Here is a 16,829-nt window from a genome sequence, read left to right on the forward strand (position 1 = left end):
TAAGGCTAATAACTCGCTTGAAGCTTGCTCAAAAGTAACTCGAAAAAAGATCGGCAATAAAAAGCTTGTTTCTAAATGAGCTCGGCTCGATTTCTAAACGAACCGAGCTCGATCCAGGGTCAGCCCGACTCGTTGCTTAGTCTTGGCTCGACTCGTTAGCTTGGCTCGTTTAGATTAAATCCCAAATTGTAATCTATATATATATATATATATATATATATATATATATTAATAGCATAACAAGAAAGAAATAAATAAAAATTATATATATTATGTTCCTCGATACCTACAACTTATGAAAGAATAATTTAAATAAAACATATAAAGTTATTAATTATCTAGTTTATAAATTTTATATAATATATATATTAAAATTATAATTTGTAAAATATAAAATAAAAAAATAATAAATAAAAACAAATTTTTTTATAAAAATTAAAGGAGCCCAACTCGACAGCTCGAGCTCGATTTTCAGCTCGATAAAGAAAACAAGCCAAGCTTAAGCTAGCTCGATTAAGTTCGAGCTCGAGCACGCTCTGCGGCTCTGGCTTGACTCGACTTAATTCATTTACAGCCCTAACGGAGAGAGACAAAGCTGACGTGGCGGCGACTGTATGACAAATGAAGGGGTATGGTTCAAATTTTAGCCTAACAAATAGTCCAATAAACCCTAAAATCAAACCATCCACCATGACCACCATCTTCCACCGTTACCTCCACACAATACCACCATCTTCACCATCACCATCCAAATCCACCATCATCACCTACCTTGCACAAACACTAGGCTTCCCAAAATCAAGAGCCATATGGTTCTTCAACCGCTTATCATCACCACAAACCAACCCTCAAGCAGTCATCGCCTTCTTACAGTCACACAACTTCAACCTCACAGACATCCAATCATGGGTTTTCAAGTCACCCCACATCCTCTTTTCAGATGTCAACAAAACCCTTAAACCAAGAATTGATTTTTTTCAAGATTTAGGCCTCAAAGATCAAGACTTGTGTAAGTTTATTTCCAAGAATCCTGTTTATTTAACTCATAGATTTGATGAAAGAGTTAAACCTTGTGTTGATGTCTTAAAAAGATTGAATCTTGATAATAATAATAATAATAATAATAATAATAATGTGAATTTGATTAGGACATTGAGGAGGTGTAACTGGGCTGATATTAAGGACCCGGTGACTCGGGTTAGTAATAATGTTGAGTATTTGGAGAAATGTGGGATTGTGGGAGCGCAGCTTGCGACGGTTATCACGAGGCAGCCGAGGTTGTTGATAATGGGTGAGTCCGAGCTTAAGGTTCTCGTGTCGAAGGTTTTGGATTTCGGGTTCTCGATGGATTCGAGGATGCTGGTTCACGCGATTTACACGGTTAGTTGTTTGAGCGAGGAGACGTTTGAGCGGAAGGTTGAGTTGTTTCGGTCGTACGGGTTTACGAAGGGGGAGTTTATGAGTATGTTTGTGAAGGCGCCTCCGTTGCTTAGGGTGTCGGAGTCGAAGTTGAGAAGTGGGATTGAGTTTTTTTTAATGAGGTTAAGTTTTAGAAGGATGTGTTGGTGCGTCGGCCGAATTGTTTGATGCTTAGTTTGGAGGAACGGGTGATTCCTCGGTTTAGAGTGTTGGATATTATGATGGAGAAGAGGATTTTGAAGAGACGGCCGAAGTTTCTTAATGTGTTGTCGATGCCTGAAGGTAAGTTTTTGGAGAAGTTTATATATAAAGATGGAGATTATGCTGACGAGTTGTTGTTGGCTTACAAGAGTGGCGGTTCGCTTTTGCAGAATGAATGAAACACGAAAATATTATCGGTTTCAGGGTTATTTTTGGTAATAGCTGCAAAATAATATTAGTTCGGGGCTTCTTCAGATTGCCTGCTTGTTTGTAAGATTTTTCGGTGTTCTGCAGATGTTCTTGGTAGGATTTTAACCGACAAACAGAGAATTCGGATCATTTGTTATAAGTTATAAAAGATTCAGATTGGTTTTTTTCTTGAAGTGTTAATGAATCAACTTTAAAGACATGGTGTATTTAGGATGTATTAACTGCTAATTGACATTGTGACGTTATCGAGACCTCGCTTGACTCGAGTATTTATGGTCTCCATGTTGTTGGTACCCGTTTTTTGGTTCAGAACTTGCTAATAAACTACCTCGGTAAAAACTCGCTCGTAATCAGTGTTGCAAAAATCTCGACTAGGCACCGATTAATCCCGATTTATCGCTAGTCCCCACTTCACTGATTAATTTTGGGCTAGTCGGCTAATTAATCGGTCAACAGTCAAATCTATCTAAAATCGGCGGTTTTCGGTGAGACTCTGACCAAAATCAGTGGTTTCGGCGAGATTCCGACCAAAATCAACGGTTTCCGGCGAGATTCCAGTGAAAACTAGCGGCTTCCAGCAAGATTCCAGCCAATTTCCGGCAAAAATATGTTTATGTATGCATAAAACTGACAATTACATATAAAAATGTGTGCGTATATAAAACTGAAAAATATACATTAAAGTTCGATCCGATTAAATCCCATTAGTTGCTAGTCCCCACCTAACCGCTCGACTACCGACTAACGATTTTTACAACACTGCTCGTAACACAGCTTGAGCTAGTTGGCTCAGTTAAACATTAAGCTAAGATTGAGCTAAATGTAGGATCTTTTGTTATTTAACACTAAGTTTGATGTTTAATTTGAGACTGTTATGATTTGGAACTTGTTACCGTTCGTTTGTTTGTGTCCAGCATTCGACGCCAGTCCTAAAACGGTTCTGTTTACAACATGTTCTAACAATCGAACACCTCTAGTTGTAATATAAGCATAAGAAAATAGCAAAATGGAAGGCTATAAAATGATATTAATCGTCTCAAACTGAACACGCTTCAAATTTCATCCTCAAACACACAACATACGAATACGAAGCACACCTCAAGCCAAATCAAAAGAATAATTATCTCGAGTATTCACTATAACATTTTGGCATCTAACCCAACTCTTTTTCTACTTTCGGAAAAGACCAAAGAAAACCGGAGAAAAATTAATAATTTATACAACACGAAGAATTATAATACAACACTATAATATGAATATATATAACTCAAACTCGACTCGATTTATTAACATCCAGCTGCCTTTAAAAACTTGTCGTATGGGCTCGAAGGTGGAAGTCTAAAAGACTGTTGTTGACTGAACTCTTTTGTAAAGGGAATAAGTTGATCATGTACGCGGCCGCTTGTGCCGTTTGTTAGTAATTTGACATCTTCTGGGAACTCTGTTTTCTGTAAAAACATAAAATAAATGTTATGCTGATTTTTTACAGTTAGACCTTAATATAAAATGGTTATAAGAGTAATAAGTGAACTGTTCAAGAACCGAGTTAGGATTCTTATAGTGTTTGATGTAATTAGGCTTTTGGTTTCCTGTTCACCGGATATAATTATTGTCATGCAATCTTGTTGCTTCTTGAAACTCTGAAGCACGGACATTTTTTGTTGTTTTCCCGTTACCAAAGCCTCACATTGATCTTTGACTTGGTCATATGATACAGGAGTTGAGGAAACGGGCAAGCTTGCAACCTGTCGGGCTGTTTCCAGTACCTGTCGGTGGCACATAATCAATCAATCATGCCCAGTAAAATCCCACCGACAGCAAAGCTATAAGTAGGGTCTGGGGAGGGTGGGATGTAGGCACACCGTACCTCTATCCAAAGGAATAAAGAGGTGGCTTCCAGAGAGACCCTCGGCTCTAAGTACATGTGTATGAAGCAAAATAAAGGAAATCAAAGTTTAACAGTTATATAAAAACTACTACTAATTATAATAATATTAATAATAAGATCACAGTTTAACAGCTATATAAAAGCTAATAATAATTATAATAATAATAATAATATATGTAAGGGAAATACCATTATGGTATGTGACCTAAATAAGTTAAGTCTAAGCCCTAAAGTATTCAATTCTCTCTAAAAATCCTTAACTTTAATTCTACTTCTCCACGAATTCCTATCCTCAACCATGTCCTCGGAAGGGTTTAGGTCTATCAAATCATGCCTAATCCTCTCATCCCAAGTCAATTTCGGTCGTCCTCTACCCCTCCTCCCCTCTATAGTAATGTTTTCTACGGATCTAACAGGATTCGTCGTCTGTCTTCTCTTTACATGTCCAAACCATCTCAATCTCCACTCTCTTATCTTGTCTGCTATGTTCGCCACCCCTAATCTCTCGCGAAACACAACGTTTCTTATTCGGTCTAGCCTTGTGTGCCCACACATCCAACGTAGCATTCTCATTTCTGCTACCTCCATCTTCTGCACGTGTGCCTTCTTGATGGCCCAACAATCTGTTCCATATAGCATTGCAGGTCTAACTGCCACCCTATAGAATTTTCCCTTTAGTTTAGTCGGGAAACTCTTGTCGCACAATATACCTGTGGCTGCTTTCCATCTACACCATCCTACCTGAACTCGGTGGGTCACATCACTGTCTAATTCCCCATCGCTCAGTACAAATGATCCTAAATACTTGAACTTCGTTACCTGCGGGACCACCTGCCCTTCAATTGTGATCTGTGCGTCTTCATTGTCGTTTATCCCACCAAAATCACAGTGGAGGTACTCCGTCTTAGATCGGCTAATCTTTAAACCTTTTGTCTCTAAGGTTGTTCGCCACTCCTCAAGCCTCATGTTTAGATCTTGTTTTTTCTCAGCAAGTATCACAATATCGTCTGCGAACATCATGCACCACGGGAGAGTCCCCTGAATCGACTTTGACAACTCATCCAAGACTACTGCAAAAAGAAACGGGCTCAACGCTGACCCCTGGTGGCACATAACGCAATTCTTTTAAATATCTTATTTTCTGATTAAAAGTTATATAGCGTATATTGATAGTTAAGGTGTTCTGTAGTAAATTATTATTTATTAATGAGCTATTAAAAACTTTTCATGCAAAACGTAGATGAAAAGTAATTATGTTAATGTAAAAAAAACAAGGGTAAATATTTACATTCTAACTTTCACTTAAATAATTAGAATAAGAATCAGAATCACTTTATCGAAACACTAAAAACTGATTTTTCGTGACTTCAATAAACATCGAACTGCTAGTTGTATAAATTTATATCATAAGACATCAAAACAGAGGATAAAAACATAAATGTGAAAGCAAAACATACCGATTCCAGTAACTGGTTAACACTCAAAATATCAAGTGAATTCATGGAGAGTGAATCTTTGCGGCCCGATTGGCCTCCATATTGTTCTTGAAATGTATCATCATCTGTTTCATCAGCATGGGGCATTACCTAAACAAAAAACATATCATTTAAGCAATATTAATATATATATTATAATGGAGTTATGAAACATTAAATTAAAATGGCATTTAAAGATTTACTTCCTCAAAAGCCTGAAACTCCGTTTGAGCAACCGGAGAACATGGCAGTGGTGTCTCCATAAACAACGGGCCACCCAAAGGATATTCATCATCAGGAGAAAACTCCTGTGACAGTTGTGCTTTCATATTCAACTGTTCTTCCTGCATAACATAGAGAGAATGATTATAATTACTGTTATATATTGTTAAATATATTATTTTATTAAAACATAGAGATAATGATGACACCACATTTTATTTCCAAGCCAGCCGTTGTGACGACTTATATACCAATATTGTACGTAATAATGTACTTTCAAAAGTAATAATAGATGAGGGGGTAAAGTGTAAATACCTCTGACAAATTCTCAAGCTTTGAAAGCAAGTGGGTCAAAAGTGTGTCTTTTAACTGCTGTTCATTTAATTCAATTGCAGAGAGTGATTTCAGTGCAGCAGCTTCATCCTTTTGTGATCCATAAGAATTATCTTCACCAGGTTTTGTACAAGTTACCTGCAGCCTCATACCTTCATCCAATGCAAGATAAGGATCCATCTGCATAACAACTAACTTTAGCAAATATTATTTGACAAATGAGCTGTTAGTGGGTTGAGTAATAATAAAAATGGCCCGGGTTGACCCCAAAATATGAGTAGCATGAAACAAAAAACCAACCATTTCTTCAGTCAAAGTTGACCTAACAATAGGAATAAGCTCCAAAAGACTGCATGCGTTTGCAGAAGCAATAATCATGCATGATCCTAATGTGAAGAGAGACCTTCTATTGGATGGTTGCAGACCACCTTCAAAATGTGAAAAATTAATATTATAAACTTATGACAAAAGATAATAATCGGGTGAAACATGTCTATTGCTACTGTCTACACAAGATACATAATTATTACAATATTTTAACACAAATTAAATCTACAAGCATTAGAAATTTAACAATGGCTTTATTATATATAAATCTTACTTTGTTCATCCAAGGAGATGCTTTGAAGGGTAAGCGCCAGCTGAAAGCACCGGATTAATGCCATGTGATTTGAATTCTGAAAAAGAAATTCAAGTATTAAGGTTTAGTAGATAGAAGAAAAAGAACAAATATAAGATTTCATCCAATTGTTTTATATAAAGAGCGCACCTTTGATAAAGTAAAAAATAAAGCAAGGTTATACGTCTGTGCCATTGCCTCAAAATTCTCAGGGGTATTTCCTGTCATTGTTGCTTGAATCCAAATTGATGAAAGCACAAGGCTCACTTGATGGCGACTCAGTCTCAAGGAACTCGAGATCTATAAAATAAAAGAAGAAGAAAAAATATATGATCAAATGTCTACATCAAGAAACAGAAAAAAAAAATTTGATCATGTATTTTTTTTGAAAGTTGCATCATACTGTTTTCCCATCTGGCAAAGATTCAACAGCCTGATTTTCTTTCTCCCTTGAGAAATTTTCATTTGTTACCCTCCATGAAAACGATGGAAGAACGCCGGATGGAATAAGCACATTGAACAACACACGATGTGCAAGAACACGTGTTTCATTATCAGGGTGTGACATGGCTAAAAGCAAGTGATGAAACAGAACATCAGGGAATGCCTGCACAGAAGGAAGTTAAGTATTAGAAAATGCAGTGTATTTATGAAATTACCCTTGTTACATGATGCTAATAATATAATTTGTACTCACTTTTTTGTTGTACGATATGTTTGGAACAGAACTGATAAGTTGTGCAGTTCGATAAAGAGCAGAAATAGTCGTTCTAGCTAAAGAAGCAATTGCAGGAATATTTTCAAGCACTACAGCCATCATATCAAGAATCGGTCCCACATCTCCAACCTACAAATATTCAAGTGAAGTAGAGACCTGAGATACAATTTTCCAACTAAAAACATCAAAGATCCAAGGGGCGTTAAGAACCTTATGCGAGAGACTTGAAATACAATTTTCCAAAGCACATTGAAGATCCATATAAGAGCTATCAGATCCCGGTCTAGGACTTAACGGTTCAGACAAATTCTGCATGCATTTTCGCAAATGTTTCATAAGATCGGATATTGCACCAACAATGGCACCTGAGACCTGCTGCTTTACATATTGTGACAATTGTGTAGCCACATTTGCAATGTGCATTTGCATAACCGGCTGTTTAACAACATCCTTGTGGTCCAAGTGTTTGACCAAGACTGACAGGAGTAGATGAGGTTTATCATCTGAGTTAAAATGGGAAAAAGGTTAATGCTTTATAATGATTGTTTATAACTGTATTTATAACTTATAAATAATCTAACATGATTCCTCTAACACCATCTGCAGATACTTCAAGATAGAAAAAGCCAACCCTTTTTCTGGGAACCAATGTTTGTCAGTGTCGAAATTGTGAAAAAGTGGTTCAAGTACACGTCGTACAGTTGTTCCCTCATTTGCCAAGTGGGCCATGTTGTGCAAGCAAACACCAGCCCAGTAAGTAGGGCTTTTCTGTACATCCCTGTGAAAAATCAGAAAATACGTGCATAATTTAAGATCTGTATGTACAAGTGCACTTACCACATGGAGGCGTCTGTTTTAAAGTTAATGTTTGTGATCGTCTTATTTATATCCAAAAAGTCAGCGTGTTCTCGTGTCTTTTCTTGTTTATTTGGTGTCTCCACTAAATTATCCAAGGTTACTGATACAATCTATTTAAGAGAAAAAAGTGATTAACAATCAAATTAACAAAATTTACGATATATGTGAAGGGATTTTGATCACAGTTCTGATATTGAAACAACCATGCTTCATACCTTGTCAAAGTCCATAGAGATGTGGGATTGCTCCCCCATAAACCGAACCTACTCAAATAAAAGGATCAAAATTAATATGAGTAATGAAGACGGTTAAAAAACAACCAGATAATTTGGATTATGTCATTAGGAAGACGGTTCATAACACAGTAACATGACATTCCAAAAATACAAAATACAGAGGAAAATATTGAATTGTTCATAATACATCAAATCAATATGAGATAACGAAGACGGTTCATAACACATTAACATGACGTTCTAAAATTACAAAAATACAGAGAAAAATATTGAAAATTGTTCTTTTATTACTAGATTTTCAAGATTTATAAATAGAAGTGGAAAACAATATGCAATTAGTAACTTTATGCACATATATACACTATTAAGACAAAGATAATGCAGAATATATATGTTTACCATGGAAGCCAAAACTTGAAGTCCTGCTGACCTCAACTGCAATGCTCTTTCATCATCTCCTATTTCTTGAGCCAGGTCACAAAGTTTGGGAATGAGACCTTCTAAGTTGAACATGTATGTACTATCCACCTGTATTTTAAGAGATTAATCATTTCCATATTCAATGTTTAATTCTTTCTTTTTTTTCCGTTTATTTATTCATTCATTGTATAGGTGACCGTTTCGAGCCATTTACTTGAATGGATATGCTCAAGTTATGTTTTATTTCTAACGGCCTAACAGGTCAAACGGGTAAACTTGGAAAATAGCACAAAAATGAAACATGTCAAATGGCTCAAACGCGCCACCCAAAGTGTATTTTAATGGATGAAACTACCTAAATCTTTAGATCAAATAAAATAGATTATTATTGTAATAGTATAATATTTGCAAACATACTTTTGAAACACTGGCTGTTTATATCAAAATCTAAAAACTTTGGATAAGTGTCACCCGAAACAACCAGACGTCCAGACCATAAACATTTTTAACTGTTTTGACCCAAAATGAGATACATTTGTGACTCAGGCTCCAGGAATCGTGCTAATTACTACCAGTCATTAAAAAGCAAAAGTTACCTGATTATTTATGAAGCTCACAAGAGTCTGACAAGCAAGAATTTGCATTTCATCGTTCTGGGTTTGATCTAAAAGGGTCCGAACAACTCCCAACAAACTACTGGCAAAAAGTGGCCTGCAATGTAAAAGAGAAGTAGTAATTATTATTAGATAAATCATAAGCGACAAAAAAAGGCCAAAGCTTATGTCAGCACCATGCCACCGAATACATTTTAAATATGGCGTCCTCTTTCTTAATGTTCTTGCAACTAATTAATAATGCAACTGAACTTATTATGATTAGAAGGACTTAAAATCTTAAAAAATCAAAAAACCACAAATTATATATGATATTCCAAGTTGAACTTACATCTGCTCCTTACATGAGGATGGCAATTTCCCATAAATAAGTGGCACAGCTTTTACAGGACCATAGTTTTTATTACGCAACTCCTTGTAAAACTTCTGTTCTAGGTAATCAGTAATCTTTATGGAAGAATTCGTCAAGCAAAATAACTTATTAATAAAATGGTATAAAACCAGTAATATTTTATAAGATAATGAAATTGGTAACATGTCAGTTTAGATGAGGGATATAAGCTTTGCCTTTGGTATACGCAAGGGATTTTTACAAGCATATTCACAGAGCTTCCCAATCTTCCGATCATTTGGCTCAGCATCCTGCCATTTGAAACCGATTAATAACTTATTAATTGTAATCCTTTCAAAGATTAATATTTCGAAAAGAAGTATTAAACAATTTAATAACTAGACAATTGTGCACAAAACAGAAAATCTGGAGAGTATGGCTCCAATCAAAGTAAATCATTGCCAGTCAATTCAACTCGATTGAAGTAAATTGATACCGTAAAAGTCAAAATATTCACCTGAGATCGAGGAAATATATCAGCAAGAAGCTTCTTATACCGTTTCACCGGCTGCCTTGACCTTGCTCTCATAGAAGGGCAAAATATACAGAGGTTACTGCAGACAGGTAACACCCGTCTTGACATAACCCCCATTTTCCCAAAACTTTACAATCAGATCACACAAATTGAAGTGCAATCACCTGCTAAATTCAACAATACTTAGTTAAAAATCCAATCTAATGAAAGGTGAAAAACAAATTAAACCCTAACTCACGATGAATTAAATACCAGTTAAATTCCACAAAACAGATAATAATCCGATCAAATTGAAGGAGAAAAACAAATTAAACCCTAACTAATGATGAATTAAACCTCAATCTAGTTAACCACCAGCTAAATTCAACAATACAGCTAAAAATCCGATCGAATGGATGAACAAAAACAAATTAAACCCTAACTAATGATAAATTAAACCTCAATCTAGTTAATCGCCAGCTAAATTCAACAACACAGTTAATTATACACTAACTAATGATGAATTAAGCCCCAATTTAGTCAATCGCCCGCTAAATTCAACAATACAGCTAAAAATCCGATCAAATTGAAGGCGAAAAACAAATTAAACCCTAACTAATGATGAAGAGTAAATTACTGTAATCGTTTGCCTGCCACTTTATTGTAATCGTTTTATAGTAAATTATATAAATGATTCCATGATTAAAAAAATAAAAAAAAATGATGAATTAAACCTGCTAAATTCAACAATACAGCTAAAATACAATCCAATTGACAGAGAAAAACAATTAAACCCTAACTAATGATGAATTAAACAACAATCTACTTAATCACCTACTAAATTCAACAATACAGTTAATTAAACCCTAACTAACGATGAATTAAGCCCCAATCTACTTAATTCCCTACTAAATTCAAGAATACATCTAATTAAACCCACACTAATGATGAATTAAGCCCAATCTAGTTAATCACCCGCTATATTCAACAATACATCTAACAATCCGATCCAATTGAAGGCGAAAAACAAATTAAACCTGCTAAATTCAACAATACAGTTAAAATTCAATCCAATTGACCGCGAAAATCAAATTAAACCCTAACTAATGATGAATTAAACCTCAATTTAGTTAATCACCTAATAAATTCAACAATACACCTAATTAACCCCTAACTAACGATGAATTAAGCCCTAATCTACTTAATCACCCGCTAAATTCAGCAACACGGCTCAAAATCCAATCCAATTGAAGGCTCAAATCAATTTAAACCCTAACTAATGATGAATTAAACATCAATCTACTTAATTAAACCCTGACTAACAATGAATTAAGCCCTAGTCTACTTAATCATTTACTAACTTCAACAACACAGCTCAAAATCCAATCGAATCGAAGACTCAAATCAAATTAAACCCTAACTAATAACAAATTAGCCGTACTCACCAATGCAATCAACTAACTCGATACCTTCTGATCCCGATCTAAACGTAACTGAAATCAAACAAATCAAAACTCATCAATTAATAATAATAATAATAATATGATCGAAACTGACAGTGACGTTACTGGTATCAAAATATATCAATCTGTATGGAATTAAATGCAGTAAAATAAAAGAGAAGAAATTGAACGGATGATTCGTAAATACCTAAAATCGCATTGTGAAAACGTGCCGGCAGTTGTGAGTTTGTTTTGGGAGTCAATAACGATGCCTTGCGTCAGAGGGAGTAATATTATTGTTATTGTTATTGTTATTGTTATGATTATGAATGAATTTGAGTGTCACGATTGTCTTGTTTAGTCACTGCAAGCTGTATCTTCTAAAGTTATGATTATGAATGAATATATGTTGTCATATTATTATACGGCTGTTTCTAAACTAAAGTTAAAATGTATATTATTACACGGTTGTTTCTGCTCTGCTTTACTCTCACGTTTAACACATTAATTTCATTTGTAATTACTCTATGATATAATTAACGTGTTAAACGTGAGAGTCAGGTAGAGTACTTATATATACGAGTAGAGTAATTACATGATTACTTCTACGATGTAATTACATAATTGCTCTATCTGTATTTATAATTACACTACTTGATTCTCACGTTTAGCATGCTAATTTCATTTGTATTTGATCTAAACCATATATTTAGTATTAAGATCATGTTTGTGATTGAGTTTGAAAAATGATTATTGCCTTGTTGGTGTATTCAAAAAGTCAATAAGTTAAAATGTATTTGGCAATCATACTTTTTCTTTATTTTAGCTTTTTGAGATGATTAAAAAGCAGTTTTCTAAAAGTCTCAAATTCTGGCTTTTTAAATTGACTTTTTGAAAAAGTCAATAAGCACTTTTCAAACTCAACCTTAAACATGCCTTAAGACGTAGTTGTTTGGAGATCGAGAACGACTTGTTTTGACTTTTAAGCTTTTTTTCTTGAAGCTAAGCTCGTGAGTTGTTTTTTTAAGCTTAGGTTCGGCTGGTTTAGTGTTTTTTTTTAATTAATTTTTATATGTTTTAAATTATTTATATTTATTTTGAGAGAAGTTTCAAAAGGCTTAAGCTCGGTGATGCACTGTGATTTGTGAAGTTAATTGTATAGATTTCCAAAAGAGGTCAAAATTGAACATACACAAGGCTCGATAAGGCTTGACGACCCTAAACGAGTTTCCCATACAAGGCTCGAGCTCGAACTTGAATACTAGACGAGCTTTAATCGAAGACTCCCAGACTTTCAATCAAAAGCCCTAAAACATTTGTCTGAATTTCAGACAAAAACTTGTAAACAGAGGTCCGATGAAAGCAATTAGCGTGAAAGGTGTGACCGACGACAACTACTGTCTGAGGTGAGATTACTATCGACCAACTGCAAAAAGAGTAAAATTATTAAAATCCAACTTATCTTTTTTAATTAAATTATATACGTTTTTAGTTATTTATATCTAAAATGAGAAAAACCTTAAAAGGGCTCGGCTTGAGCTCGAACTCGTGCAGTACCTTAAACGAGCCTAAGCGTGACGCTGCAATATAAAGTTAATTCATAGAAGTCCAAAAGAGGCAAGACTTGAAAATACATAATACTTGTTAAGGCTCGACAAGATTCTCATACAAGGCTCGAGCTCGGACATTATAACTAAATGAGCTTTAACTGTGACATCTGACCCGATCCGACCCGACCCAGGTACCCGTTTCTCCGATCCGATCTCTCTCTTTTATGATTTAATATTTATACTTATATTTTACTTTTAATAATAATATATATTTTCCTTCCCGCCTCTTTCTCTCTCTTTCTTTCCGCCGTCCCGTCCCTCTTCTCTCTTTCCGCCTTGTTTCCCTCTTTTTCTTCTAACTCTGTGCTTGTCCTTTGTTCCTTCCCGCCTAAGGTTGTCTGCGCAGCTCCACGCGCCAGACCCCTTACAAGGAATCCTGCGTGAAGACCACCTGTTTCAGCGATACGCGAGACGAACTCTTCTCGCAGCGCGTTAAGAATTGTAATTCTTCTCGCAGCGCGTTAAGAATTGTAATTCTTCTCGCAGTGCGCGAAGGACGGAAGTTCTTCCCGCGACGCGCTAAGGATTTGTAGTTCCTTCTCGCAGCGCGCTAAGGATCGTAGTTCATCCCTCGACGCGCGAAGAATTATAGTTCTTCCCGCGGCGCGCTAGGAATTTTAGTTCCTCCCGCGGCGCGCTAAGAAATGTGACTCTTCCCGCGGCGCGCTTAGAAATGGTAGTTCTTTCCGCGACGCGTTAAGGTTAGTTCTGTCTGCCTTCGCGCTCGCGCTCTCTTGACCTTCTGTGTCAGCCTTCTCGCGTCAAACCCTTTGAGTTTTCTTCTGTTTAAGCTAGCCGTTGCTTTTGAGTTGTCTTATCTTTTGAGCTGTTGACCTAATCTGCTTTATGTCTGAAAAGTTACTTTCGGCGCAGCATGCGCACCAACCCCATTGGTTGGCAGAAAAAGTGACTGACATTATCTTTGGAGATCTGCTTTTTCCATGCTTGACCTGTACCTTTATCTGACCCGCCCATGCTTTTTACTGTTCCCTGACAGCTTTTCCTTTGCCCCCTGCAGCTGCCATATCTTTCCATATCTTTTGCTTTTGGAATCTTTTACTTTTTGAGATCTTTTCCCCTTTTTCTAGGGATTGTGTCTCCTAGGGTTTCTCTATAAATAATAGTATTATTTTTCCTAACACTACACACACAAAACACTTAATCTCTCCTGTTCTCTTGCCCCTTGCTCTCTCTGCCGTCTTCCTCTCTGCCTCCGTCTTCCTCCCTGTTCTGCCCTGCTTTTTCGGTAATATATATATTATATATAATAATTTACTTATTAATTATGCTAACTCATAATCAAGACTTAAAACCAATCATTAAAACAATAATCTTATTTATAGGTTAACTTGTGCTTGTTTAAAGTTGGTTCTTGCTTTATCTTACACCGCATCGTTTATCAAGTGAGTAATCTCGTACCTAATCCCTTTTTGCTTTTAAATGTTTTGGGATGTTCATGTGTTCATACAAACTTAGAGTCTTAAACTTGTTTATGAACTTTAGTCGCGCAGTATCCCATGTGTTGAGGACGTTTACTTGGCTGTTTATTTGTATGTGTGTATCATTAACCGCTTTGTTCGGCCTATTCCGAAGTTTTCATGGATCCATTAGATGAACACGGGAGACCTATCGTTTACGGTTTTCTTTGTTTACACTTGCACAGATGTTTTCTCGTTTTTGTGCTCAATTGGGAGCACGGATTGAACTATGAACTATGAGCTATGATCTATCTAGGCTTGATCACAATCTGATTGCACCCTTGTTAAACACCAGACATACACGTGTTGCGCGCAGATTTTATTGTTATCTATGTATTGTATTAAACTTGATTTCTCACCAACACGCAAGTGTTTGACGTTTATTTTAACACATGTTCAGGGTTGCAGTAGCTGTTTTGGAGCTTGTGGACACATAGGAAGTTTTCTTTATTTTGGACCTAGATTAAAATGTATCAAGACAAGTTATTGCTGTTCGAATATTATGATTTATAATATATTGATTTATGATGATTTATGTTATCTACTTTTACCCTGCGCGTGCGCAAATGAATGTATTTATTAAATATTGACACCCAATAGTGTCACGAGTAATGAAACAATATGTGGCGCCCCGATGTATAATCCGCCTTTGGTCGGGGTGTTACAGATTGGTATCAGAGCTCGTTGACTTTAGGATAGGTGGTTAGACGTAACGGCCTAGAATACCTAAGAGTCCCTTCTCGCGCATGAGAGAAATCTCATGTTTGCGCGCTTATTGTTAATTACTCGTTATTTATGAGTATGCTCGCGCTTGCGCAGTATATGATTTTATGTTTTATTTCGCGATATTTCGATTTTTGTTGAATTTCGATTTTTATTGATTTTACTTACATATTCGTTTGTTGGATTTGAAAATCCGAAAAGTCATGGTGATACATGAATAGTTGATTTTCAATTTCCATTTACGATTATGTTCTGAGGTTGGAGACTTGAAAAGTCATGGTGATACATGAATTGTCAACCTCCAATACTCATTTTCTTGTATATTTTATATTGAAGATTGGAAAGTCATGGTGATACATGAATCGTCAATCTCCAATACTCGTTTACTCGTATATTTTAAATTGAGAATTCGGAAAGTCATGGTGATACATGAATTGTCGATTTCTGATTCGAATTTGTTACCTTTATTAAGTCTGCAATTAGGGTCATTTATTTTACTTTAACTTTTGATAGCATCTAACTCCGTGAAACCAAGCTTTATAAGATTAAAACTTTGCGATAAAAACCAAGATATTAACTAAAATTAAAAACTTTTATAGAATGCCTCCGCTATCTCGCCGATTTCAGAGAAGAGAAGCCTCGCGCATGCGTAGACAGCAACGTTCCCAGGAAATGGCCGCCGCGATAGCCCAAGCCTTGAGCCAAAACAATACCAACACCTCTGGTTACAACATTAAATCCTTTAACGCGGGTAACCCTCCAAAGTTCACAGGTCTTGGAGGAGCCACCGTGATGCTCCAATGGCTCGAGAAGATAGAAAACACTTTCCTCCACACCCAATGCCCCTCAGACAGACGAACCCTATATGCTTCCAGTGTCCTGGAATCCAGAGCGCTTACATGGTGGAATGGAGTAGCTCATGCGCGTGGCGCAGAGGCTGCTTCTAGCATGACATGGGAGGAATTCAAGGAAATTCTTACGCGAGAATTCTGCCCTCCCAACGAAGTTAAGCGCCTGGAGGAAGAATTCTGGAACTTGAAGCAATACAGTGGCGAAGCGCGCGAGTACGCGACGCGCTTCCACGAGCTAAGCTTATTGGTCCCTCACCTTGTTACCCCTTCACGCCGAGCAATCGAGAAATTCCTTGGGGGTCTCCCCATGGAAATTCAAGATTCTGTATGGGCCAGAAACCCAGTTACCCTCTCTGACGCCATCGAGTTGGCCGCTGTGCTCAGCGACAACCATGTCAGAGCAGGAACCCTGTTCCTGCGGGGAACTGAGAAGACCAAACTCACCAAGACTGCCCCTGAACCAACAGAAACCAAACCAGAACCCTCAAACCGTAACAACCTCAAGCGCAGGCGCAAGGCCTATGCGCTTACCAACCCGCCCATTGTCCAGCAACCCGCTTACCAACCTCCAGTTTACGCGCCTAACCCTCTGTCAGCCTACCCAACACCTCCTGTAGTCCATAACTATGCCTTAACCAATCCAGCACTCCCTGCCCCGCCAACTAAG

General features: G+C 36.7%; 2 protein-coding genes across 2 annotated transcripts; one reads left to right on the plus strand and one right to left on the minus strand.

Annotated features, from left to right (window-relative positions):
* Window positions 1–690: 690 nt before the first annotated feature.
* LOC143552098 (transcription termination factor MTERF8, chloroplastic-like) lies at window positions 691–1,799 on the plus strand. Its single transcript, XM_077042392.1, has 2 exons — window positions 691–1,541; window positions 1,595–1,799. Exons 1-2 carry the CDS (start codon window positions 691–693, stop codon window positions 1,797–1,799), a joined length of 1,056 nt encoding a protein of 351 aa, XP_076898507.1.
* Window positions 1,800–3,116: 1,317 nt separating this feature from the next.
* On the minus strand, window positions 3,117–10,268 carry LOC143552106 (protein SEMI-ROLLED LEAF 2-like). Its single transcript, XM_077042399.1, has 19 exons — window positions 10,062–10,268; window positions 9,781–9,855; window positions 9,545–9,660; window positions 9,196–9,310; window positions 8,579–8,707; window positions 8,159–8,206; window positions 7,923–8,053; window positions 7,667–7,863; window positions 7,296–7,588; window positions 7,065–7,214; window positions 6,771–6,974; window positions 6,518–6,667; window positions 6,350–6,425; window positions 6,049–6,176; window positions 5,731–5,928; window positions 5,397–5,537; window positions 5,176–5,304; window positions 3,392–3,596; window positions 3,117–3,280 (listed from the first exon to the last, which is right to left on the minus strand). The coding sequence occupies exons 1-19, from the start codon at window positions 10,194–10,196 to the stop codon at window positions 3,117–3,119; spliced, it is 2,784 nt and encodes a 927-aa protein (XP_076898514.1). The 5' UTR covers window positions 10,197–10,268.
* Between the last annotated feature and the right edge of the window lie 6,561 nt (window positions 10,269–16,829).

This window comes from Bidens hawaiensis, unplaced genomic scaffold (genome assembly GCF_021521415.1).
Source record: "Bidens hawaiensis isolate Kalapana, Puna unplaced genomic scaffold, B.hawaiensis_p1.1 tig00016775_1, whole genome shotgun sequence".
In the NCBI taxonomy this organism is placed as follows: Eukaryota; Viridiplantae; Streptophyta; class Magnoliopsida; order Asterales; family Asteraceae; genus Bidens; species Bidens hawaiensis.